The following is a 25895-nucleotide window of genomic DNA, read 5'->3' on the forward strand; positions in this document are numbered from 1 at the left end:
AAAGGGTAAAATTATTAGTTAATTACAAGATAATTAGAGGGTCAACATGATTGAAGGGTAGTCGGTTGAGAATTAAATTATAAGTAAAATGAACGTGAAATCCAAAAAAATGTTATAGAAATGCAACATATATAAGAATATTGCACATGAATCATACTAAATTGTATCCAATTATATCATGACACTTGGCAAGAAATTCAGTCTTATTTTATCAGGCAAGTCAAGAGAAATAGTTGCTAATAATCTTATTATGTAATTAGGTTTTATTAATATATGAAACTATTACATAATTAATCAATTAGATAACTGTATATCCACAAAAATAAAAACATTTCATTAAACACAACCGGCCGATCAAAATCTATGCAAATAAGAGTTTAGAACGATCAGCAACAATGAATTGACATGATAGATTATTTAAAAAATAACAGATTTGCATCACCTGAAAGAAATATATTAATGTTTATGTTGTTGATATTATAATTACTTAGTAATCTGACTACTTAACTTTTGAAACTAATTAAGGAATTGACCTTAACCTTGAGTGTGTTTTAATTTGCTAATTGATTTAAAAATAAATAAATATGTGTCATCACCGGCCTCACACATCACCCTAACGGCTACTTTATTAAAAAGAAAAGGAAGGGAAGGCGGGAAATATTTGCTATAAATAGACCCAATTTCTCTAATTAGTAACAGAAAACAGAAACAGACTTGATAAGCTAATCATTTTACACTCTTCTAGTTTCTTTTAGCTTCCAATGGCAATTCCTGTGATTGATTTCTCTAAGGTGAATGGCTCTGCTGAGGAGAGAGCCAAGACCATGGCTGAACTCGCTAATGGCTGCGAGGAATGGGGATTTTTCCAGGTATCTTTTTTTTTTCAGTTTCAGTTTCAGTTTCAGGCAGATCTATCATCTGTGTTGATAACTCGCTAATGGTTTATTTTTGCAGCTGGTGAACCATGGAGTTCCAGAGGAGCTGTTGGAGAGGGTAAAGAAGGTGAGTTCAGAATGCTATAAGCTGGAAAGGGAGGAAAATTTCAAGAACTCGAAGCTTGTTGCGGCATTGAATGAACTGGCAGAGAAGAAGGATGGTGAGAAATTGGATAATGTGGACTGGGAAGATGTTTTTACTCTCCTTGATGATAATGAGTGGCCATCCAAAACCCCCGGATTCAAGTAAGCATCCACAATTATTACATGGCATAGCATTTGACAGAAACTTGTTGAGTCTGAGATCATTCATTTCCGCATATTGTTTGTCTTTCCAAAAAAACTTCTCGAACTCTAAAACTTCAAGTTAATAACCTATTCTTAATAAAATGTTATTTCGTTCGTCTACGCGCAGCATAAATATTTGTCAATATATCTAGTGTGTGGTCTAAATTTGTGGAACATTCTTGCAGGGAAACCATGGCGGAATACCGAGCAGAACTGAAGAAATTAGCGGAGAGAGTTATGGGAGTGATGGATGAGAATTTAGGGCTCCCAAAAGGTTATATCAAGAAGGCATTCAATGATGGAGAAGGAGATAATGCCTTTTTTGGCACCAAGGTTAGCCACTATCCACCATGTCCTCATCCCGAGCTCGTGACCGGTCTCCGAGCTCACACGGATGCTGGCGGTGTCATCTTGCTCTTCCAAGATGACGAGGTGGGCGGTCTTCAAATCCTCAAAGACGGGCAATGGATTGACGTCCAGCCACTGAAAAATACCATAGTTATAAACACCGGTGATCAGATCGAGGTGCTGAGCAATGGCAAGTACAAGAGTACTTGGCACAGGGTTCTGCCTTACACTCAAGGGAACAGAAGGTCTATAGCTTCATTCTATAACCCGTCTCTTAAAGCTACCATAGCTCCAGCCCCGGAACTGGTGGAGAAAGATAACAAGGAAACATATCCCAAGTTTGTGTTCGGCGATTATATGTCGGTTTATGTCGAGCAGAAGTTCCTCCCAAAGGAACCCAGGTTCCAAGCTGTGAAGGCAGTGTAATAGTCAGCAAGGTGCAACTTCAATTATAGAAGACGTAAAGATGAAATTTTTACTTTTCTTGATTTTCACTTTCTAGATTATTGGGGCTAGCTCATATTTGCAGTAGCGCATAAAGCTTCTTTCTCCCAACTATATATGCCTTATGAGAGAAACGAAAGCTGAATATGCATTTGTGCTTTTAGGCGTCTTCTATGGTTACTTTACTTTTTACAAAGTAAATATTACTTTGTCCATTTATCACCATTTAATGGTGAAATTGACAAAGTAGATAAAAAATAAAGTAACTTTAGAAGAAGCCGTATTTTTCTATGGGATTGGTTGTATCTTCTGTTTTTAAGTGTTTGCTAAGGTTTTTCTATTTTACAATATACTCATGTACTGTAATTTCTGTAAACTTGGATCTATTCTCAGTAAGGAAATACACCTAGCTTTCTCTTTATCTATCTTCAAAGGTTACATATCTACCCTTCTCTATAACAGATAATTGATAGTTACTAAATTACGAGGGAGGTTGTTGACAGGAAAGTTTTTACTCGGATATCAGACAGATGAGATGGTTTATCCAATTGTTTGGTAACATGAAGAGACATGACAGATTGCTCACAGTTGACAGGTTAAGTTGTTGTTTAGTGGCTACAGTTTGGTGGTTGTTATTGTTGACCTAACAGGCTGGATAAGAAAGACTCAGACAAAGACAGCAATGATGGAAGAATTTTCTATATGAACCTAGTGAACATGGATAGACATCGCAAATCTAAACGATCAAAATCAGAACCATCCTCTGTTTTCAGCTATGTTCCACGATAACGTTGAAATGAAAAACGCTTAAACAGAAAAAAGTAAAAACAGCGAAACAATAAGTCATTCACAAGAATATACTATTAATATGAAGTTTTGGGGTTTTATAAAGAGTTTGCGGAAATGGAAACAAAAACGAAAAATATAAGACCTGTAAGTTTCAGCGCAACATAGGGTTTCAGTATTAACTTGCCTAGTATATACTTTCAGCATTCAGAAACTCATCTTTCTCACGTATCCATCTACTTCACACACTCAAGCTTTTTTTTCTTTTAGATAGCCGGTTCGCCCTCTTTCCAAGACATTCCTCATTAATAATAAATTAACATATTGTAAAGAAATTAAAATAATATTAACAATGACAATGATAAGGATAATCAAACTTGCATTTAAAAGCAAGTTTTGATCAACCAAATTTAGATCTTGATATGCAATATAAGTATATTTTATTATCAACAATTATTGACTATATGTTATACAATATCTAATGCTTAGTAGGAGGAAAAATATTGGCATACCCTAACTTCACTTGGGAGCCAAGGTTATGACTTAGTTATAATAAATTATGTTTACTCAGTAAGATTTTCTGTGGTAATTTTAGTTTACATTATGTACACAAATTTACACAAACCTCTATCCTGAAATGAAAATGGCGCAGGCTTGTCTTCAGTATCAAAACCTTTATAGAGCCTTCTGATCTAACCTTTCGTTCCAGTTCAAACAACGAATCAAACTCCTGAACCAATCACCTGTTTGATCACATTTGTTGACTGTTGGCAATGGGTGCTGGCTCATGGATATTCGGATGGAATGCCCCCTTGAAAGTTGCTGCCTTCTCTTCCCATCGAAAGAAACCCATGCATTACTTCGAGCATCATCTGGAATCTGTCCAATTTCAATAAATGAATAAATCAGCTGGCTGAAGAATACGATTGTAAGGAACATCATCATTAAGTTACTTAAAGCCTTTATTGAACCCTTTCAATTACCTTTAGTTCAAGCCTCGCAGAATCTGGAAGTATGACTGGCCTGAATGAAAGGGAGTGAGGACAGATTGGGGTAAATAGCATGCAAGGAACATTTGGATGCACCTGCATTCAAGTACATGCCATCAAGATCCATTAGAATCTATAACCACAGAAAATACTTTCTATTTCAGCATTTGTTTCAAATATAAGTTCAATGGAGAAAATTCAGGACATTTTAAAAAATGAGAAGAATTGATTTCTACAGTTTTACTCGAGCCTTATATTAATCTTTTCAGAGGACGAGATTATCATAAGTTATCAATCATTTTACGGGTTATTTTCACTAACCGTCCCTGAAATATCTTCTCCCTTCCCGAACTGTCCGTAAACTTTAGTCCCCACCCCAACTGTCCTTAAATAACCTAGTTGTCCCTATGACTTGATAGTCCATTTAATAACCTGTCAGCCTGTTTGAACCCTATTGAACCCATAAAAAATCTCAAAATTTCTATTGAACCCATTAAAATCTCAAAAAAAATCACGCCGCTGGGAGATTTTCTATGAATTCAATAGCAATTTTGAGATTTTACCTGGATGAACATGTCACCAAATGAACTATCAAGTCCAGTAACACATCATAAATAAATAACGGAGTTAAAAGAATTTTACGGCAGAGACAGTCAAGTTATTAAATAAAAGTTTAGGAACAATTGGAATACGAATTAAAATTTAAGGACGGTTCTGGGAGAGAGAAGATGGTTCAGGGACAGTTGGTATAAATTACCCATTGTTTTACTGATAAATCGTACATGCACATTCAACTTAGAAACTTGTACATGTAAAAAAGAGAACCTACGTCTGCTAATCATAATGTGATTCTAGTCAAATTTATCTCATCTTTTGTAATATAGAAATTCCATAAAAAAATTAGAATTTAATTGTATATCCACATCACTTGTGTTTGGTTTGCTAAATAATTCAAATCGATAGAATTGTACATCCCTAACTCAAGCTCTACCAAAATTAATAGAATTTGCAAACCAAGTATAAACTTGAGGCTTTTTTTTTATTATGAAAAGAAATAACCATATTATTTTCAATTAAGAGAATATGAGATTAACTCCAAACACAGCATTTCATTCCATATGAGTTATGTGCAAATCAAATGAATTTGTTTATGGATTTATACAAAACAGTGTTATGTGTATATGTGCGTCCTTTAGTTACATTTGTTTTCATGTATATAAAAAGTACCAAAGAAATTTTAAGTTACTTTTAAAAGATGAAGATAGAGAACTAACCAATTGCATCATTTAAAACATAGAACTGCCAGTTTGTAGGATTTATTTTCAATTAAGTGAACTGAGATCTACTCCAAACACAATATCAATTTCAATTGAAACGAATTACATACTTTTTTTAAGTTTACCAAACACAACTATTCGTTTGAACATGTATTCTGTGCAAATGAAATGAATTTCTCTATGGACTTGTACAAAACAGTGCAAGTGTAAATGTATCCTTTTGTAGCATTTATTTCCATGTATGCAAGTACTGGAAAAAAATTAAGTTACTTTGAAAGATATAACAAAGGAAGAGAACTAGCCAATTGCAACATCTAAAACATAGAACTGCCAATTTGAAACTCATAATGACAGGCTTACCATGGAACCTCCAGCAGCTGTAGAGTAAGCAGTACTGCCTGTAGGTGTGGCCACTATGATTCCGTCACCTTGTACCTAGAAGAGAAGGTTTTATCGGATTAAAACAAGGAAATTTCACAGAAGTTATTTTTTTTATAGTTATCTAATTTTAATCATGTGAGGCAGTATGAACGGCCTTTTCTGCAACTAACCAGAATTTAAGTTGCAACAACTCAAAGAGCAAGTATCACCATGTGGCCTTTAAAAGTTGAGAAAATAAGTTTGTAAACATCTAAGATTATGTCATCTAGGATGTGGAACATCTGACCGCACCTTGGTTATAAGCCGGTCATGTTCATAACACTCGATCTTAGAAAGATATGGATTAGAACCCCGGTCAACAACCATCTCATTTAGGACATCAAACACTTTCCCAGGCACTGCTTTACCATTGCGGAAGATTTCACAACGGAGGCGCATTCTAAGAGTTATATAAACACCATCCACTGTGCTATTCCCATGGATGACCTGCCTTAGGTCCTGCTTATATTCCTCAAACTGTTTAATGAGAGAAAGAATAGCCAGGAGTCAAGCAAATGAATGATATGGCAGTTTTAAACAAAAGATAAGGGGTGAACTCAGATCTTACACTATGGGAAGTTAGAAATCCAAGAGATCCAAGATTAAAGGAAACAACAGGGGGAACCGCATCTCTAAATAAATTTGATGCATGGAGTATAACCCCATCTCCTCCTAAACATGCAACAAAATCAATCCTCTCATGAAGATCACTGCAAAAAGAGAAACAAAAAAAAATACACAGATTACCAATGAGACATGAGAAAGTAAAAACATACACATGCTCATAGGATCACAATTTACATTACCTGGTGTCTTGACTGTAAAAGGTCTGAACAAATCCAAATCCTGGGATTCTAGCAAATATGTCATGAACATCAGGTTCAACAATAACATTCATTTTCTCTTGGTGATACAGGAAAGAGGCAACCTGCATATTGGGTGCAGAAAATGCACTTAAGGCTTGGCTACATACAGTCTACAACCTGAAGAATTATTAGCACATTTTGTATCATATGCACTCAACCTCGCCATGATAGATGGCAGTAATTTAGCCATAAGGTTTACTGCAAGATTTTTTAATATTGACCTACTAGAACCTCTCTCTATAACTGTGGCCATTTCAAAAGACTAATACAAACAGATAAACTGGCTTTTGAAATATTCAAGCACAAATGTTTCTGGTCTGATCAATGGACCTCGCATATTGACTATCAAATTTAGTAAGGATAATGATACAAATATCTGCAGGTTCCTGGACTAGAAAACGACAATAAATTAAGGAAAAAAATGAAATTAGTTGCTGAGACTTGTGCAGAGTACCTCTTTAGCTTCTTCCATAAGTTCTTGCCCCAGCTTTTTCAACAATAATACAGTTTTTGGCGTTGTTTTCCACATAAGCATCTGTTGCTGTGTACTAGGATGAGTGAAGGCCAGGGAAGATTCAGTAACCTTTTCTCTTGTACAAGAAAATCCATCTGTTCGCACTAAGAACATTTCTGCTTTCCTTCTTGACTGCAGTCTTACAACACCAGTTGCAGAAGCACACATGTCTCCTTCAATTGTACCCAATTCATCATCGCGTAAGCTTAAGGAGGCTGCTCCACTTCCCGCACGAGCCTCTCTGACATTTGCAGATTTAACATGCTGATTTAAGCTGCCACTTGCATTAGTTTTAGGGACATAATTTCTATCTACTTCACCAAATGCATTTGAAACTGAAGGAACAGATGTAAAACTACCACTTTTGAGATGCTTCTGACCATCAAGAGATGAACTCTTAAATTTTGGAGATATATTTTCATCACTAGCTGATCCATTGGATTTTTTTCCTTCTGTCAGCAGTGACTTGGGAACAATGTCCACAATCTCACTCGCTTGAACCATTCCAGTATATTTATCTTTTGAAACAGGCGGCTTTTTAAACTTACTTAACTTATATTTAGAGTAAGAGGGAGGTGAGATTCTTTTAGTCTTAAAGAATCTGGACATATCAGCTTTGGAGAAAATATTACTAGGAGGACTTTGAGCCCCAAGAGGGTCAATTTCCCTGCAGAAGTTTGCTGAAGATCCTTCCTCGCTATCAACTGTTTCTAGAGATGTTGTACCGGAAACTGAAGACACGGGGGCATTATAGACCCCATCATTGCTTTGGCCTCTTTCCTCCTTAAGTGGAGAGACAACATCATGAGATACTCCATTTGAACCTCGAACTTTATCTAAAGCCAATTCCAGTGATCCGTTTGTCTGCTCCAGGAGGGACCTCTTGTTTATAGATGATGCCTGGATATCTCTGGTTTCATCTGTTTCCTGTAGTACCATATCGCTTGATTCACTTGAAACAATAAGCTGAGATGCACTACGTGTCATATACTGCCTCCATCTGGAGATCATTGCAGAAGTTCTCCATGCTCCTTCCTTACTGTGAAGATAGATGGGCTTTTTGCTGCAATCTGAAACTAGAGATGCAAACTTCACAACCTGGTCCACTGAAGGTGCCGTTCTAGCTTCAACAGGAATTTTAATCAATTCAAGTTTTCCGGACAAAATAGCAATATCCACGGCCTCTTGATAAAAGTTATCCTTTATGGTTTCTTCTCTCAGATCTATGATAGTCTTGAATCCTTTATTCAATAACCAATTCAAACCTTCATCTGTAACCTGACCTCCTTTCCAAAACGCTACTTCGGAATTTTTGGATGCCACATCTTCTTTAGATGTGAACAAATAAACAGGACTCCAGTTAGCAAACAGTGTATGACAAGGGTAATCATCATGACGGGGAAATCCAGAATCATAACAGACATTCTTCAACCTCTGCAGTTTCCTCCACACAGCCAAGCTTCGGTCATCATCAGATGTCAAATAGTTTTCAAGAGCAACATGCAAACTCTCACAACACCTTTTCATCTCACTCCTAAAAATAGCAAGTGGTGGAAGCTTATCATCCATCATGCTTACATCCATAACAGGAAAAGAATTCATTAGCGAGTATCTTCCAGAAAGACCATCCGTAGCAGGAAAAGAATTCATTAGCGAGTATCTACCGGAAAGAACATCCTCTCTTCCTTTATTCAAAAGTGACAACATACAACCGAGCACGGAAACTATTTTATCTTCCAAAATCGGTTTTTCCTCAGCAGTAAAGTCATATGAAACACTACATTCCCCAGTTATGGGATTACATAATGTGTCCATCAATGCAGCATGAAGCCGTTCAGCTGTTCTAAAAATTCTACAATAGGCCTCAAGTTCAGCAATATCACCAGGAACTGGACCAATCCAAGGCAACTGTGATTGATCATGAGACTGGACAATCTGGTAATCACAATAAATACAAGTCAGACTAATTGAGAACACTCCACAATTAAATACTTCAAAATAATTGAACCAATAACTTACTCCTAATAAATCAAAATACCCTCAATTGGAACTAACAAAAAGAAGTTTAAAGTTCAGTGAGGCATTTCATCAAACATCTAGCAGGAAAAAAAATTCAGAGCAGAAAAAAGAGAAGGAACCTGAGAATCCAAATCAAAATTATTGGAAAAAGCTCTTGACAGCTCAGCACTGACAACAAACTTAAGATTCTTCTTTCTCTGCAACTGAAAACTAAACCCAAAACCCACCAGCTTATTATTAGCTTCTCTACTAAGCTTACTGCAAGAGCACAAACAGGGCAATATCCCGGTGACGGAAGATAACCGGTTCATGTTGTCGACGAGGGACACGTGGCATAAGAAAAGACATGCCACCATGTGGGGATTAAAATTTTAACGGAAACAAAAACAGAAGGGTGTGTTTGGATGACGAGAAAGTGATTGTGGTGGGAAATTGGCGAGTGGTGGAATGTCGAGTTGTTATTGTTAGCGTTACAACTTAGAATTATTGTTACTAAAGAATCGTACTTAGTAGGGGATATTACAATTAGTGGTGCTTGTTCTTTTGCCTCATTTTCAGCATTTGGTTATTTTCTTTCTTTTTTTCTTGTCTTCTTTTATTCTATGATTTGATTTGATATTCTTTTTTATGTTATTGTGGTGGGACATTTTATTTCCAGACTTCTCTGTAAAAGTAATGAAATCTATTTTATAAAGATCTTAAATTAAGTTTAAGAAGTGGAATAAACACTGTTCAATATAAAATACTCAAAATTTTAGAATTTTCTAACTTTATTAGTCGGTCATTCAAAATAAGAGGGATTAGTTTTTATATTTAATTTACCTTTTTATTTGGTTCAATTCTACATTATATTTCATTTCATTTGAAAATAAATTTATTTAATTTAAATACAATTAACTCCATAAAACTTAAAAAAGAGTTTCTAAGTAAATTTCCAAGTTAAACAAATACAAATACATTTATTTATAAATGAGTCTTATAATTTTTATCTAAAATTCATTTGAGCAAAACACACAATAAAGTGGAATTTGGACTATGAATTAATTGATTGAGGTGAGCTATAATTTACTTAGATGAGTGACAATATAAAAAATGTAAATTTTGTCAAAACTCCTTTTAATTGGTATATGATTTAGTCCACTTATTGCCAATAACATCATTAAATTGGCATATAATAGGGCATTTGGTTTTTGTTGCTTCAATCTCCCATTCTTTCAGATTTGTTTAGTATAACAAAATTAATCACTTACACATTGTGATAATATGGACAAACTACATTACAGTGTACATATAAAATACAGAAATGACTCACACCCTAGTGTGAACTTTTCTTTTTTCCTGCCTGAAATGATAATTTGCCGGTATCTCAGTATTGTCGACACTTTACTACCCTTCTGGGTAGATGGTGAAACTTCATCAATGCATGGCAAAAGGAAAAAAGACATTTACCTACATCGAACCATAGATTTGCTATCGAGAGTTCATCCAGATAATGTATTGATGTCTGCTGCCACACAATGTTAATTCTGAAATAAATTTTCTTGATGTACACGGTTCACACCAGACTACTTCGGGTTCGAACCCTGTCTATAAGCATTTGTCTGCCTGATAAATCTTCCTCGTAACCAACAACCTGCTTTCACAACATAAAATATGTTCAAATAGAATTCATCCACTTAGAAGACTATCCCCTACTGGAAAAGATCAGCAATTTTATGACATGGAAACATGAAATAAGAGATGGGTGCAAGCACAAACCTGTGACTCCGTTTGAGTTTCACTAAAGCCGTCATACCCTCCTCTGTTCACATCTTTAGTAGAATTAGATAGCTCGTCTTTTTTCCCGGTTCTGGAAACATGCGAGCATAATACATGAATTCGATGAAAGCTAAGTAAAAAGCTTTACGGAAAAGCTTCTAAATACAGGATTGAATTTACTAACCACCAACTGGCCAAACAAATCCAACACTTATAGTTCGGGAAAAAAATCGATCACTTAACTATTCATTTGAACAACTGAAATTCATGCTAAGATACAGACATGACATGAGCAGTAATGTTACCTATTTAGCCAGTGATTAGGTAATCCAATGAGAGAATGAGAGCCTCCAATGTCTTCACCGAGCATTGGATCAGATGGGTAAAGCTGATACATTGTCAAGAATTAAACAGAAACAAGAGTTTAATATTGCACCTGTAAATGAATTAGCAGAAAACTTCATGTAAAAATGAATAATCCAACTATAAGGATACATTTTCATCGCAGGCACTATTCCCAGGTGACTTCTATAAATCAACAAAAAAAAAAATTAATCAAGTTGCTGTATATTTGAAAAGCAATATAAGATCATCTGTAATTTAACCTTGCTTGTCTGCTCTAACAAGTCCTCGATAGCAGCAGCCACATCAGGAACACCACTTGAAGACCCTCCTGTATCTTTTGAATTGTTGCCTCTGGTATCTTTTAAATTGTTCCTCTTTGGATCATCACTTACCAAAAGCCTTGCCTTTTTAGAAAAATTGACAGATTTTTGTGTGTTTTCACCCAAGCTGCTAATTCCATTACTACCTATTTGAGTTGGCGCACTTCTAAGAACTTGTGACTGACTTGTCAATTGAGATGGATTTTCTCCATTTACCATTCGAGTAGCTTGAGTAGTAAACTGGCTCACATTGCACAATCCTGCCTCTTGGTCTTGAGAGGTAACTTCTTTTGGCTGAAACTGATCCAATGCCACAATGTCATTCTGCAATATGGTGCAGATAGCACGTGAAGTCAAAAACTAATGATGACATATACAACCAACAAACTGATAGACAGACGATAGAAAAAAAATAGATATACACCTGCCTGACACATTCATAAATCCATTCAGATGTAATTGAACATATGCCCCATTTACATGCAGCATCATACTTTGGTCCATTGGTAAACTTGCAGACCAGATGGGTGACCTTTCTACTAAGTTTCTCCACAAATTTAGCTCCAAGAACAAAGCACAAATTTCTTAATAGTAATCTGTCTTTCTCTTCATACTGTGAGATGCAAAAGCGGAAATTTTCAAAACCAGGCAAAGGAACCCGGCAGGGTAATGGGGAATATATAATATGGCTATCAACGTCCAGCAAGCTTCCATCCTTCAGTAATCAGAAGCAATAATATTTATTAGCAATTTAATTAAGCAGTGTCAGTCAATAACTAAACATACAGATTAACCGTTCAACATTAACTGTCGATTAAAACATGTAATTGGGCTGAAGAGAAAACTAGAAAGAAATAAAGCAGCAGCAGACAAATAGCTGCTTGCAGCCTTAGCAGCAACAAGAAAATAGCAGAAGATGACAGTTAAAACATGACATCCATGATGGTAAGTCATCAAAAGGGACATGAAATTTAATCACGTTAACTGTATTACCTGATCAGAAAGTGAAATAACCTAATGAAAACCTAAAATCTGTTCCTATGAGAACTAGGGAAAAAAAACTAAAGCTCTTTACAATCCATCGGGGAGGTCCAAAAAGTAGATTATCAGATCAGAAGCACAAAAGCTAAGAAGAATTCTGAAAGCCGTGAAAGAAATTCCAAATGCCAACAAAAAAAGTTTACATCCTGATTATTCTACTCCCATAATAATAATTCACATGATTCCCAAAAGTTTGACGTGCAATTAGATAACAATCAAGCAGCAGAGGTTACCGAAAAAGGGCCATTTTTAAAAGTCAATCTAGTATACCTCTAAACAAGACCGCACCCAATGACTGGATACATAAGTAGTTTGGGGACCATCCACAGACCCTGATATCATGCCATGGCACTCAATAGTGAAGTGGACATCCTCCTTTACATTATCTTCCACCATCTCACCTCCTCCTTGACTCACCCACTGAACAATTTCAGCTCTCTGACAAAAAAGACAAAAAGATCTAATATGACAACTAAAATATAGTTGGAAAAGATCATGCACAAATATAAGGAACATAGCCTGCAGAATAGTAGCACGGAACCTTATCAGGTAAGAAAAAACGCAAAGATAAAGATAAAGATGGCATTGTTTAACCGACAGAAGAGTTCTCTTATTGAATTGAAGCATGTCTTAGCATCTAACACACACACACACTTGCTATAAATGTAGAAGATCATATCAAATTAAAATGTTGAATGTTACAACTTACCCTGTCTAGAGGAAAGGAACTCGAAAAACGAAATAATTTCCCCCTAAAAACAGTTGATGGTTTCTGGTTTTGACTGCTGGAATTCTGCAGAGTCTTCTTTACACCCCTTTTTTGGTCATTAACAACGGAAGATAAATTCTTCTCAGACTGATTCAGAGTCGCATTCGCATGTATGCTCCCATTCGTGTCAGTTTCTGCTTTCTCTTCTCTGTTATTCTCCAATGCTGATCTCATCCCGTTTTGAAAATTTGCACTCCCCAGTAACTGATCAGAATGAATACTTGGAAAGGGAGATGAGACTTTAGCTTGATTCATACCATTCACACCAACTACAGTTCCTTTACCGGAGTTTAAAGGATCTACATAATCAGGACAAAAAAATGGAGAATAAATCATGAAGGCGTGACAAAAGATCCTATGATCAGTATATAAACCAAGTCAATGAAACGAATAAAGAAACCAGACAGCCACAACAAATATGGAGCAGAAAAGAAAAACATAAACCAGTAAAATAGAGAGATTATAAGGTAATCATAAAAGAGTACTTATAAACACCTTTAGGAAGAAGTAGATCATAGGCAACATGTTGCCTGAGTACAGGAACTTCTTTCTTTTGACGAATACAATCTTCAAGCCATTTGGGTCTGACCACATCAATGACCCCTGAAGCAGCAAGGCCTCTCAGTTCCTTCTTTTCACTGGGAGAACATATAATCATGTGTTAGACCCAAAATTAGTAAATCTAGTATGATTCATCGAGCTCGCTAAGCCTAGTTAAAATGGATAGATGTAACAATAAATATTATAATGACATTGAGACTATGAGCAATTTGTCATGGATTGCCAACAAATGCAAGGCATTGCTGAAAAGAATTTTTAAGGAGCATAATAGAAGATAAACAAGATATGCATTCTTAAATTTGGTTAAGCATCTATTCGGATAAGACTTACAGCTCTGTCGGAGCTCCAACTATAATGTGTGTCAATTGATCATTCAAAGACATATATCGGGAACCCCCACCACTGCGCACCAAACGTACTAGTTTGCGCATTTCCACAGCTTCAAAGCCAACAAGTGATATTCTACATTCCGACAAGTACAGATCACTGTCTTCAGATTGAGAGTCATTGGCAATGCAACCGGCAAGGTTGGTATCATTCATGGGATGCACAGGAAGCATTTCATTATCCCCTTCTTTGACAAAGACAGGAGGATCGGAGAACATAGAAGACATATTCTGTGAGAGAGTAAATTCCAGATCAGGATCAGAAACCCCAACACCAGGAAAACCTGTAAAACTTGAATCTGCAGCCACTGAAGATGGCATAGATAGTGAATTGCCCATACACTTGTCTTGGCTATGTTGTGCCATTGACAAGCCTTTCATAGTTTTAATTGCAGGTGCAGAACTACCCTGAATAGGATAGGACTCCTCATTAAGACATGCTATTCATCAAAGATAAGTTTGAAGTCAGTGGCAATGCATGTAAAGGCGTGAAGAGTTTAAGATGAAAAAATAAACATCTAATAAATAAATAGAATATCACTAGTAAAGCATACCTCTCCTAGCAACGGACTGATCAAACCATTTCCGAGAAACTATTTGAATGTGGCCCCATCTTCGAGCAACCTTGTACTTGTCACCTTCAGGAGCTTGCAAGCAGTCAAGGGAAAAAATGCATCTATCCTAATACTCCAGGACAAACTTTCATAAAGTGCACAGATAACATTTCCAGGACAATAGATAAAGGTCTAGACGCAGTAATTCTTTATCATTAGATAATCATAGGGGTGTAACCGAGTCGAGTCGATTCAACACACTGCTAAGCTCGAGCTCGACTTGACTCTAAAATATGAAGCTCGAAACTCGACTTGAACTCGGTCGACTTTCATTTTAGGAGCTCGAACTCGATAGAACAATTGAGACTCGAGCTCGACTCGACCGCTCGATTATCTATATGAATATTTAAAAAATAATTTTTAATATAAAAATAAAGGTAATATTGTAAATATATATATAAAGGGTAAAAAAGTAAATTAACTAAAGCTCGATTAGGCTCGCGAGCTCATCGAGTCAAGTATTTTGGAGCTCGAACTCGACTCGATAGTTAACTTGAGTAGCTCGAACTCGAGCTCGACTCGATAGGAGTCGAGTCGATTTCGAGTATTTTTCGAGTCAATCCCGAGTAGCTCGCGAGTTGGCTCGATTCAGTTACATTACACCCCTAAATTCATAATGTTACAAATTCCACATCCAACAGTTGCAAAGTAAAAACGGCAAGTATTGCTCAGAGATTCACTCACACAACATACATCAAGATTGGATAACTTTGAGTATGAGGGAAACCTACATATGCATTTTCGTACTGCAAGTACATTCTTTTCTCTTTTCTTTTTTACTTTTGTTTACTAAAAATTGTAAAATTTGGAGCCGGAAACCAATGAAAACATAAACGGCCATGTATGCCCTTAGAAATACATAGCAAACAATCACGGATGATCGCATGTGCATATGTGTGCACATAAGAATTGTACAAGAGATTTAGATGCTAATATAAAAGCAATCTAAGAACAATTGGCAGATGTGTCAATATCAAAAAAGCCTTACAAGTTGGAACAGAAGGACGGTCAAATTTATGCAATGAACCAGCATATTCAAGCATTTCTTACTTCTAAGACAAACATTTAAACAAAGGTAAAAGGAAAAGGTGATAAACATTAATGTAAAAAATGAAGCACATGATATGATGTGAGATTGACAACGAAAACCCAATCTGAACTTTCCAAATAAACATATTGTTCAAGGAACTGTGAAAAGGATATATCGCAAATCAAATGTGTGCACTTCTTTGTCAGCTCAGCGGAATATTTACCCCCATTATCTGTGATGATTTTTTCAATCTCCTTCCGCTCATCTGAAAGCAGTCAGCAAATAATTATTAAAGAACAGATATAGTTTACTCAAAGCAACAACAGCAGGTACCTCAAATTATTACCAGCAGGGATTCTGGTAACACTTATGAACAGTCCAAGAAAGGGTAGAACCCTATATGACTCCTGAGGAACAACACGGTGCTCGTTCCAGCATTGGTATAACCAGTTACAAGTGACAACTGGTTTCTTCAGAATATTTACAGCCCACTGGAAAGGAGAAAATAATAATATTTAAAAAAATTGATATTCAATTATCAGATAAATTATATAACAAAATCCAAACCTCTCTGAGAAAAACTATAAAGCTTCATCTATCATAAAACATATGGATAAAAAAAATGGCCACTGGTTTATACCATGATAAGTCGTTTGCTTGTGCAGAGGCTACAAATAGATTCTCAAAAGACTGACACTACCTAACAAACAATATATAAGTACAGCAGGAAAAAGTTTACACATGAGCGAAACAAAAGGTGATATTTTCACAAGGAAAGAAAGGAGTACAAGGTAAAAAAAACAAGTACTCCCTCCTACCTAGGCTGAATAGCAAAACAAACTGGTGCAAATTAAACTTCAAAATTAATTCAGCAACGTGAATCACCAAATAAGGGTGAACCAAATTCAGTAAGACACAAGACTCTAAACACAGTATACTCACACGCATATAACATTGAGAAGGAGAAATAAACAAATCAAGCACGACACAGTGTACATTAATCAATGACAATATATGCCATGAAAAGCAAGAACTGAGTTATACGCTCCAGCAACAGAGCCAAACCTTATACTTTGCAGCCAAAACATTCTTTACAATAACAAAATTAACATCCAAAGATGCTTTACTATGCAACTGTCCCCCCATTGCTGTTACCAACTTTTCTATCTTAACCTGTGTCACAACAAAAATCATCACAAAACATCAATCATCAACAACTGCATTCAGAGACCATGACAACAGCATAGCTCTTCAAAACTATAAAATTAAAAAACCTTTTACAAACAGAGAAACAGAACCTTTTCGTCGATATCAAAGCCAGATGCAACTACTTTAACACCATCCATTGCAAGGCAGCAAGTAAAACCAAGCTTAGGCAATTCCCTATGTTCTTTTGCACATGAAAGTACACACTGTGGACCTGGCCAGAATTATTCATTAAACTCTCCAGTTCTTAATTTTTACTAAATTTTATAGACTACATTATCAGAAGAAATAAATTGATATTCAAAAAATCTACCTAGTAAATTGCATCCTTTAGCTCTAAGATCTTCAAATTTCTCCTGAAAAGTGAACAAACAGAATTAAAAAAAAAAGTGAAAATGAAAATGGCGGGAAATGTGCAGATAATGAGAATTGATAACGGTCGAATTACGTGATCAGGAGAGGAGATGATGTGAAAATCGTTAGGGGCATTGCGAGAAGGATCGCAACAGAGAAAGACATCGGCGCCGTTGAGTCGGAGAGCGTCGAGAAGCGCGTCAAAGACTTCCGGCGGGACTAGGTTTCGGGACATGAACACATTGGCGCCTTTGAATGTCTTTGGTCTACTATTACTCAACGACATTCTCTTGTTGCTAATGCTCTGAATGCCAATGTTTCATTAATCAATAATCTCTTTATTTTATGTCTTCACTCTTCTCACTTCACAATCTCTACTTTTACTATCAGGTCTTTTTATTGTAGCATCTCCCTCTCTTTTTCCCCCCTTTTTCTCCCTAACAAAAAGCCCAAGCCATCTGTAATTTTCATTTTAATTTGGGAAAAGGTCCATATATGATCCTAATGTTTTTTATGAGTCTATTTTGACTCTTATTGTATTTTAAAGTGCAAATATGATCCCAATATTATTTTGTTCTCACAATTTTAACATCCGACTTAACGGGTGTTTAAGCAGCAGTTAGTTTTGTTGACATGTAATTTTAAAAGAGCTCATAAAACAGTGACATGAGAATAAGCACTTGAAAAAATGTGCATATATGACCATAATGTTTCGTTATAAGCCTACTTTGGCCATTAATAACCGATTTATTGTTTTTTTATCATTTGTGAGAAATTGTATAGCGTTTGTGGAAGGAATTGATCTCACAACCTTAGCAAAATGATGTCCGAGTACACATACTATTTTAATTATTAGTTATTTATGATCATTCATTATCACTTTTTCCAATACAACAATTAATAACAAACTTGATGGTTAAAATTTATTAATTTAAAAAGTATTAGTGTTTTTAAAATATATAATTAATGCTAATATTTAGAATATATAGATAATTAAACTAAAAGTATAACTGTATAATAAACAAATAATTTAACTTTTATCTTTTAATCCTTATACAAACTCAGTTTACCTATTTACCCATATTTATAGGATAGGGGGAGTATTATTAAAAATCAAAAAAATTAAATTTTTTAAATTATTTAATTTTACCTACGCAGGCATGAGGCATCGACCTAGTTCAATGTCGGACAACCATCATACAAATAAGAGGAATCAGGCTCCTGCCGCCGGCTATTACAGTCGCATTTCAACACCCGTTCATCAAAATCGACACAAACTATAAATTTACAGAAAAAACACATCATTGTACCAGTAAAATACAGTGGTCTGTATCACCTTCTATTTAAAAAAGAAACTCTACTTTGACAATGCACATGCAGAACTTAATTACAAAAATGGTAAAAGTCAGCTGCTCAGAATTAAATGAAGCCTGCTGCCAAGATATTAAAAACAAAAAAAAAGTTATACAATCACTTCTATGGTGTAAATTTCCTAAATCATCTACACTATGTTAGCTATGACTGTTCGGAACTTGGAATAGTCAACTGAAGGTTTAACTTTTGAGGTAGACCTCGCATCTGCTTACGAACCTCGTGTCGTTCTCCACTTGATTGGGTTTGCACCTTCTCAGGACGGATGTGAGTTTCGTCCAACTCTACTTCTGGCTTCCTTTTAGCCTTCTTCTTTGCTACTCCACCTTCTAATCCCATCTTCGCCTCTTCCATAGGATTGCTTAAACTAACTTTTGACTTTTCTTGTTTTATTGGATCCGCATCAGATGATTTTCTCGAAGGACTTGGTCCCCGGACAGCTCCTGTTGCTGAGTCGGTAACTGGTTTGCTTGTTAAACCCAAAATAGGGCCACTTGTGTCAATAGGCAACCTATCTCCCGTAGGTTGTTTGGAAGCAACAGAGCCAGCTTCTGGTCGGGCACTGTCATCCAATCTGGATGCCAACATCTTTGTTCTCTTCACTTTCTCCTGCTCCTAATACAGCATGAAAAGATGAGAGGAATAGATTGACAGCATTCAATTGTGTTTAATTAAGAGGGTAAAAATTAGGGGTGAGCATACAGTCGGTTCGTTTAAAAACCAGCCGATTAACTAAAACTGAATTAACCGAATCACTCTCTTTAACCAATACGACCGAATTAACCAAAATCTTAAAAATATAAAACAGAACTATCCGTATTAGTCTGTTAATTCAGTTAAACCGATAAAAATATAAAGAATAATAATAAGACCGAGATTACTCATGATATCCTCTAAGGAAGGGGGTCTTTACAATATATACACATTTGACATTCTACAGAGAAAAGGATAAACCGGAGAAGTGGACAAGTAGACCTTACTTACCTTGGTTTTGTTGTACGAGGCTCTTCTTCTCTCTTTTGCCCTACAAATTGCACGTTTGATCCCATGGTTGTCCATGAAACCACTAGGCCACAATCCTGCAAGCTGAATCATGGATGGAGCTTGTGTCAGGGGCATATTCAGAAATTCAGCAATTAAACTATCTTGTTCGTCTCATTCAGGTAGCGAGATAAAGCTACGGAACTAGGTCATTTCCTGGGACTTAAAGAGGACACAATCAACAAGATGGCCGCAAAGAGAATGAGCGAGGGCAGAAAAGGTGTAGTTCGGACCAATTATTAATGTTACATGAAAAAACACTCGGAGAAGTTTCATGATGGAGAACAAGAGGGAGCAATCTCACCATCCAATTTCAAAATAAACCAAGTGAAGTGTGAAACAAAACATACCTCTATATATAATTTTCTGGCTGCTGGGCCAGCATCACCATCCAGTCCCTAGAATAATACAATGTAAAAGACCAAAGAATGAGATGCATTGCATAGAAGAGTCTTCAAGAATGAGTATTGCAAGAAGATAAAATACCCGTACATCAATAAAAAGGTCATAAAGATCACAAACTTTATCCTCCAACAAAGTATCCATGCTAAATTTCCTTTTCACGGCTCCTTTTTCCTGAGGACCAATTTCTTGAAAATCATCAGATGCTCCAACTTGTTCCAATGCCTGAGAGAGCAACAATTAATAATATCACATTAGTTCAGAAACAACTGCGATGTTTATCATTGAGATGTGTAAAAAATCAATCAACGAGGAATCAGCATGATTAAAATCTAAAAAACAACAAATTCCTTAGGATTCTATATGAAATCATCTAATTAGGAGTTTAGTTGGTCCATAATAAGAACCACCGGTGGGTACAGTAAAACTATCATAGATCCAGACAGAGAAACCAAAATAAACTAACAGCTAAAAGATCACCGTGACAAGGGAAAATAGTGGAGATTCAGGTAGCTTACTGAAGCAATATAAATATGTATCTGAAATAAAGCCTGCTAGAACAGAAGTATCGTATAGAAAGGAAATGAGCAGAGAAAAAGGCCAGTTTCATCAACCATTGATTTCTAGTTAATTTCCATTAGCGGTATCCAGAAGTCCTAAAATGCACATGTCGCGAAATCCACCACAGCAGAGAGAGAGAGAGAGAGGAGTAGAAGGAGACGTAAACCAACACACCTTGGATTCCAAGTAAGGGCCATGTGTCTTTATCATCTCAGCAACTTCTCTCTTTATCTGTTGAAACCTATCATCTTTCTCCTGCTTTGCTGACAAGCTCATGCTGATCATGACTTTTAAGTTTCTCTGCAGCGGAAACAAATTGCATCATGTTTTGTAAGAAAGAATTATATAAAACAGGAAACAGGCAAATGGAATCAATATGCAAGTATACCAAAGCATAAAGAATAAATATAATCTTAACAGCTTCATTCTCCAATGTTTACATAGTTGGCTGAAACAACCACAGTAACCTCTTTCAAAGATCAAAAGAAAATAGGGTCAAGACTCAAATGACCTATAGCCATTATACATAAGCTAGTCATTTAGATTATACAAACAGTTATCATATAATTGCTTAATTTACATATGCTTACTTATAGCAACTTCAGATTTATAGGAAATCATGCGGGATTAATCAAGAGCCAATTGTCAAATACTCTTGCTGTTAGTTAAAATTGGAATTATATTCAACTCTACAGCAGGCAGCAATATGTATCGACATGGCCATCAACCTCACTTGCAGCTTTAATGTTTTTCTTCAAGCCCCAAGGGGTGAAATCAAACACAAGGAAGAAATAAGAGTAAATTGCTGAAATCCTCATATGCCGTAGGAGTGGTAAGGAATGGGATCGTCATGTTTGAATTTCCTTTCCAACTTAAGGGGTAAAGATTTCAATTTGGCATTACATGAACCGATTCTATTTTTTAAAAAGAGAGCTTAGAGGGAAAAACAAACTTTTAAAATTTCCTATTCTTGGTTGAATGACTAGTAATACTCCATAGAGATTCTGGAAATGGTGAGCTGAAGAAAAGAGTTTTAAGACTAACAAACTAGGAAGGAGGTAGTATGCTAAATAAAAGATGATCACAGACAGGCAATGAGATATTTTCTGGTTAAGTAATTTCCTACATATGTAATAGTTTGATAAACAAATCCTGTTTGCAAGATTCAGCGTTATTTATTAATTTCCTTCAACGAGAAGTACTGGCAGCTCAGCAAGGTAAATATACTTTGGTCACATGAAATCATATATAAAAACAAATTTGTCATATATGATCTTACTCTTTCCTTTATCATGGCAAACTATTAATGGAATCTAACAACATTTGAGCACGACACACCACTTATGCACTTGCCCATATGACGAAATAATAATGATAAGGCCATCATGAGACATTATATGAATACATTCATAAATGAGGTAAATCAACAGATGGTCAGTTTTTACACTAGCATCCGAAAGTATGAGATAAGATAGATAAAACTCTAAGTGTGGCTAAATTTAATAAAGCACTGTACTTTTGATTTATGTATCATTCTTAGGTCAGGAAACTAATACACATACTGACTTATTGAATTGCAAAGAAACTTCTACATCTAACAGAACCAACTGCAAAATCACATAGCCAACACTTCCACCCAGCATGTTGAATTTGCCAAAGATGAAAATCCATATTGCAAACAGAGAGGACAAGAAGGAAGCAAGTAAAAGTACTGAAGATGCAATTTTTTTTCTTCTAGGAAATATTACCTTCAGTGTTCTAAGTTGCATTAAGTGCCCAAGAATGCTCATAAGGCGATTGATCAGCTCCTTCGATAATTTTCCCTGGCTAGCCTGATACAGGCATAATAAATAAGACCTTCACTTCTTCAAAACATAAATTACTACTCTCAAACAAAAGCTGCGCTATGAGAATGTTTTCTCACAACAACAACAAAATAATTAATCTGAGGATAGGCAATCATGTGATTGTGAAGAATTCCAATACCGCTAGTCTAGCAACTTTTGCAAGCTTCAATTTTACTTCTCTAGGCAATCTCCTTTTGATTGCTTGGGATGAGGTATCAGCATCTTGACTGTCCAACGCAGGTGGCCTTGCTGCCATATTTTACGAGGGAAAAAAAAGACAAAAGAATTTAAAATAGATTCCCAGATCATTGTATTAAAAGAACACAAGCACTTAGAGTATAAATAAGCTTACATTCAGCAACCATCTTCTCCAGTTCCTTGATTGCATTTTCTAGCACTGAACCTTTGGACCTAACACTAGAACTATCCTTTTTGTGGACGTGTGAGGTTTTCTGCACAATATGATGTTCAAAATTAAAAAGAAGGTATCCAAATTATTATTTGATTATTAGGTCGGATTAAAATATAAAATTCATTTGCATATGAAAATATCTTGGTTCAACCTCATCCAAATGGACTAGAACTAGCCATTTGGATGGTAGACCCCTTACTATTATAAATTAACTAGTCGTATGCCCGCGCGGTTGCACGAAATCCGTATTATTATTTTTATAAGCTCTAATATACAAGTTTTTTTTTATATACTAATTTTTATTGATTAAAACTACTATTAATAGTTCTAATTTAATTTAATTAATTTTAAAATCAATTACTTTTACAAATAGTAACTTTTTATAATAGACAAAAAAAATGTGAGATATTCTTGACAATAGGCATAAAAGTATTATCTTATATTAATAACTGTACTCCGTCAATATGAGACCTACACTTTCTGTTAGTGTTCTGGTGCATCTATACATGGTTATGTTTGATGACATTGAATTCATACATACACATAGACACATGTTGCATTCCTTGTATCAGTTTGCAGAGCTGGAATCATGGTAAAGTGTCTCTGCTAAAAATATGTTGGTGCAAAACAAATGTAAAAGAAAAATAGACAGACTTACAATTATTTGCATGGAAATCTTGCCATCTGGTATATTGAGATCAGGCAGCTCATGAACACCATTCTTCTCCTTTGATCGAAGAGATGATTCATGTTCAACATTATTTGCTATTGATTTTGCAGACTGCAACTTGGACTGGGAATACGTACTTTTGTCATGATATTTCTGAAGTGAAGCATCTAGGGATCCACTGGCATCTTTTGATTTGTTTGTTAGGTTCTTTGCTTGGAGCCCTCCAGTCTTTGGCTTTTCAACATCAGTAGTGTCTGCTAAAGATATAGAAGCATCACCATTGGAAACTTTTACAGATGAAGACGGGTCCAAAATCATTTTAGTTTCAGCAGATTTCTTCTTGGAAGATATTCCAGATGCATGTGATAAATTCTGAGGTTTAACATCCTCATAATGTTCGCTTGTTACAGCCAATAATTGCAAAGGACTAAGAGAATCCTTTCCAGGTAGTTGCTCTGTCTTTCCAGCTCCTAGCTTACCTACTTTAACATGTTTATTTGATATCCGACCATCATCACTCTCAGCAGGAGCCTTATTTAAATCTTTTTTTCGCCTTTTCTTTGCTTGCTGATTAGGTATAGCAGTATGTTCATTTCTTGTGAAAAATAAAACAAAAGCATCAATTAACAGAACAATAAATTAAAGAGTAACTCAATTAAGAAGCTTAGACAAATTTTACTACAAGTTCTTTCTTAAAATAGAGAGGGAAAAAAATTGTATACTTAAAGATAACCGAAGGGGCAAAATAGTTCAGCCAATCACATAATTTTAACTTTAAAGAACAGATGTTAGCAAAGAAGCTGATATCTCTAAGATAGAGATTTGCTTTACAGCTTTAGGAACCATAAGATATCTCTTCCATAATAATTGTGTATGTTAAATGGTAACTGATTAATGACGAAACAAAGAGCTAATTATAATTATGACAAGAATGGGTTCTGCGGGTACTAGAAACTAAAGTGCTAGATGAAAAAATTATAAAGAAGACAGCTTGTAAAAGTCCAAAGTCAACAACGAAATGAAAAGTTAGAAAATGACATACATCCGTTCCAGCTTTCCCCTGTTGACAAAGAATCCACTGTGTTTTATTGCTGAATTATCCACTTCAAAATATTCATCCTAAATTATTCATTCATTTCGAAACCAAATTCAGATTCAAATGTTCCTAAACAGTAAGAGGAGCAGAAATCACAACTGCAGAACTTTAATACAAAAACAACTGAAGGACAGAGAAACCAACCAGATCACAATCGTCAATAAAGGAATCCTCTGTATCATATTGATCATCATCGGGAACATCCTTTAGATCATCTTCATCATCACTACTATCCTTACCCTGTGAATAAACACTCAAAAAAGTCATGTTACAGTAATTCCATGCGCATCAACAATAATAACTAAAGGCAAAATAGATTAAGAATATAATGATAACAATAACCAATAATGTATATACCATATAGAGACGTTCAATTTTCTCAATTACAGCATTGAAACGATTGGGAGCGGGCGGTTCCTTGGCTTCATTTTCAGCATCTGCTTGTCCCTAAATATAAATAGCCTAACACAATTAATCCTAAAAATTGACTACTGTACTAACAACATTAAAATATAATACAATGTAAGTATCATAATCTAAAATAAAAAGATAACAGCTAGTTGAAATAAATTGTGGAGCTTACAGCAGCGAGGCGAGACTCGAGGTTAGGGTGGGCGGTGACCGGTGGCGGGTCAGGACTGGGTACGGGTTCGTTATTGACTTTATTAGCGTCTTTCATAAGCTTCTTCCAAGAAACGAATGTTGTTTCTCCGGGTCGGAGCTCCACCGTAAATATTTGTCTGTCTCCTAATTTCACATAGGACGGCATTACTCTGGCTGACGAAGACTGTCCGCCGCTGCTAGTCCCTTCCTCCATAGTCGAAGAATAATTCTAGGGATTGAGAATTGAAAAATTCAGTAATTATAAGATTCAACAGACATAGAACACCCTATAAATGATGTCATTTATTTATTTCGAAAATGAGGAGAAAAGGAAAAGAGAGCGAGAGAGAGAGGAGTGAGAGCTGAAAACGGTTTTCTTAGGGGTTTAACTGGAAAACCAAAAATAATGTGAATTTTCTTTTAAATTTTCTCGCGTTTTCTTTTCCGAGAAAATTTGATGGAAGGAAAGGGGACAAAAGACGGGTTAGTTTTGGATCTTTTCAACCCGAATCTGAATTAAGCCCGGGCCGTAGTTGAGGCCTATTACAGCATTGACCTTCAAATACTGTCAATTCACGAACTGCCACGTAACAGATTGCAAATTTCTTATACTATATCCACC

At 35.7% G+C, this 25895-nt stretch overlaps 4 protein-coding genes across 7 annotated transcripts; 1 reads left to right on the top strand and 3 right to left on the bottom strand.

The window, feature by feature from the left end:
- The first annotated feature begins 690 nt into the window (after window positions 1-690).
- LOC126664851 (1-aminocyclopropane-1-carboxylate oxidase 5) lies at window positions 691-2436 on the top strand. Its single transcript, XM_050357433.2, has 3 exons — window positions 691-869; window positions 955-1181; window positions 1409-2436. The coding sequence occupies exons 1-3, from the start codon at window positions 762-764 to the stop codon at window positions 1995-1997; spliced, it is 924 nt and encodes a 307-aa protein (XP_050213390.1). The 5' UTR covers window positions 691-761; the 3' UTR covers window positions 1998-2436.
- Window positions 2437-3224: 788 nt separating this feature from the next.
- LOC126664849 (NAD kinase 2, chloroplastic) lies at window positions 3225-9474 on the bottom strand. 2 transcript variants are annotated; one of them, XM_050357429.2, is made up of 8 exons: window positions 9006-9470; window positions 6808-8802; window positions 6294-6415; window positions 6056-6197; window positions 5740-5964; window positions 5428-5502; window positions 3785-3886; window positions 3225-3680 (listed from the first exon to the last, which is right to left on the bottom strand). In XM_050357429.2, the coding sequence occupies exons 1-8, from the start codon at window positions 9240-9242 to the stop codon at window positions 3477-3479; spliced, it is 3102 nt and encodes a 1033-aa protein (XP_050213386.1). In that variant the 5' UTR covers window positions 9243-9470; the 3' UTR covers window positions 3225-3476. The 2 variants fall into 2 exon arrangements, 1 of the variants encoding a protein (XP_050213386.1); XR_008789761.1 differs by lacking the exons at window positions 3225-3680; window positions 3785-3886 and having other exon boundaries at window positions 5619-5964; window positions 9006-9474.
- A 568-nt stretch (window positions 9475-10042) lies between these two features.
- Window positions 10043-17713, bottom strand: LOC126664850 (uncharacterized). 2 transcript variants are annotated; one of them, XM_050357430.2, is made up of 17 exons: window positions 17365-17712; window positions 17230-17272; window positions 17009-17130; window positions 16776-16883; window positions 16057-16201; window positions 15884-15975; window positions 14621-14714; window positions 14011-14506; window positions 13615-13757; window positions 13060-13418; window positions 12621-12788; window positions 11734-12024; window positions 11250-11633; window positions 11140-11172; window positions 10950-11032; window positions 10645-10735; window positions 10043-10519 (listed from the first exon to the last, which is right to left on the bottom strand). In XM_050357430.2, exons 1-17 carry the CDS (start codon window positions 17554-17556, stop codon window positions 10442-10444), a joined length of 2922 nt encoding a protein of 973 aa, XP_050213387.1. In that variant the 5' UTR covers window positions 17557-17712; the 3' UTR covers window positions 10043-10441. The 2 variants fall into 2 exon arrangements, with proteins under 2 accessions (XP_050213387.1, XP_050213388.1); XM_050357431.2 differs by lacking the exon at window positions 11140-11172 and having other exon boundaries at window positions 17365-17713.
- Window positions 17714-18527: 814 nt separating this feature from the next.
- LOC126688107 (ubinuclein-1) lies at window positions 18528-25777 on the bottom strand. Of its 2 annotated transcripts, none has more exons than XM_050382699.2 (13): window positions 25254-25777; window positions 25028-25117; window positions 24815-24910; window positions 24617-24693; window positions 23563-24169; window positions 22845-22944; window positions 22632-22741; window positions 22394-22477; window positions 20820-20945; window positions 20175-20309; window positions 20033-20080; window positions 19626-19727; window positions 18528-19250 (listed from the first exon to the last, which is right to left on the bottom strand). In XM_050382699.2, the coding sequence occupies exons 1-13, from the start codon at window positions 25485-25487 to the stop codon at window positions 18786-18788; spliced, it is 2274 nt and encodes a 757-aa protein (XP_050238656.1). In that variant the 5' UTR covers window positions 25488-25777; the 3' UTR covers window positions 18528-18785. The 2 variants fall into 2 exon arrangements, with proteins under 2 accessions (XP_050238656.1, XP_050238644.1); XM_050382687.2 differs by having other exon boundaries at window positions 18528-19256; window positions 25254-25776.
- Between the last annotated feature and the right edge of the window lie 118 nt (window positions 25778-25895).

The sequence above is a fragment of the Mercurialis annua genome, linkage group LG1-X, assembly GCF_937616625.2.
Source record: "Mercurialis annua linkage group LG1-X, ddMerAnnu1.2, whole genome shotgun sequence".
In the NCBI taxonomy this organism is placed as follows: domain Eukaryota; kingdom Viridiplantae; phylum Streptophyta; class Magnoliopsida; order Malpighiales; family Euphorbiaceae; genus Mercurialis; species Mercurialis annua.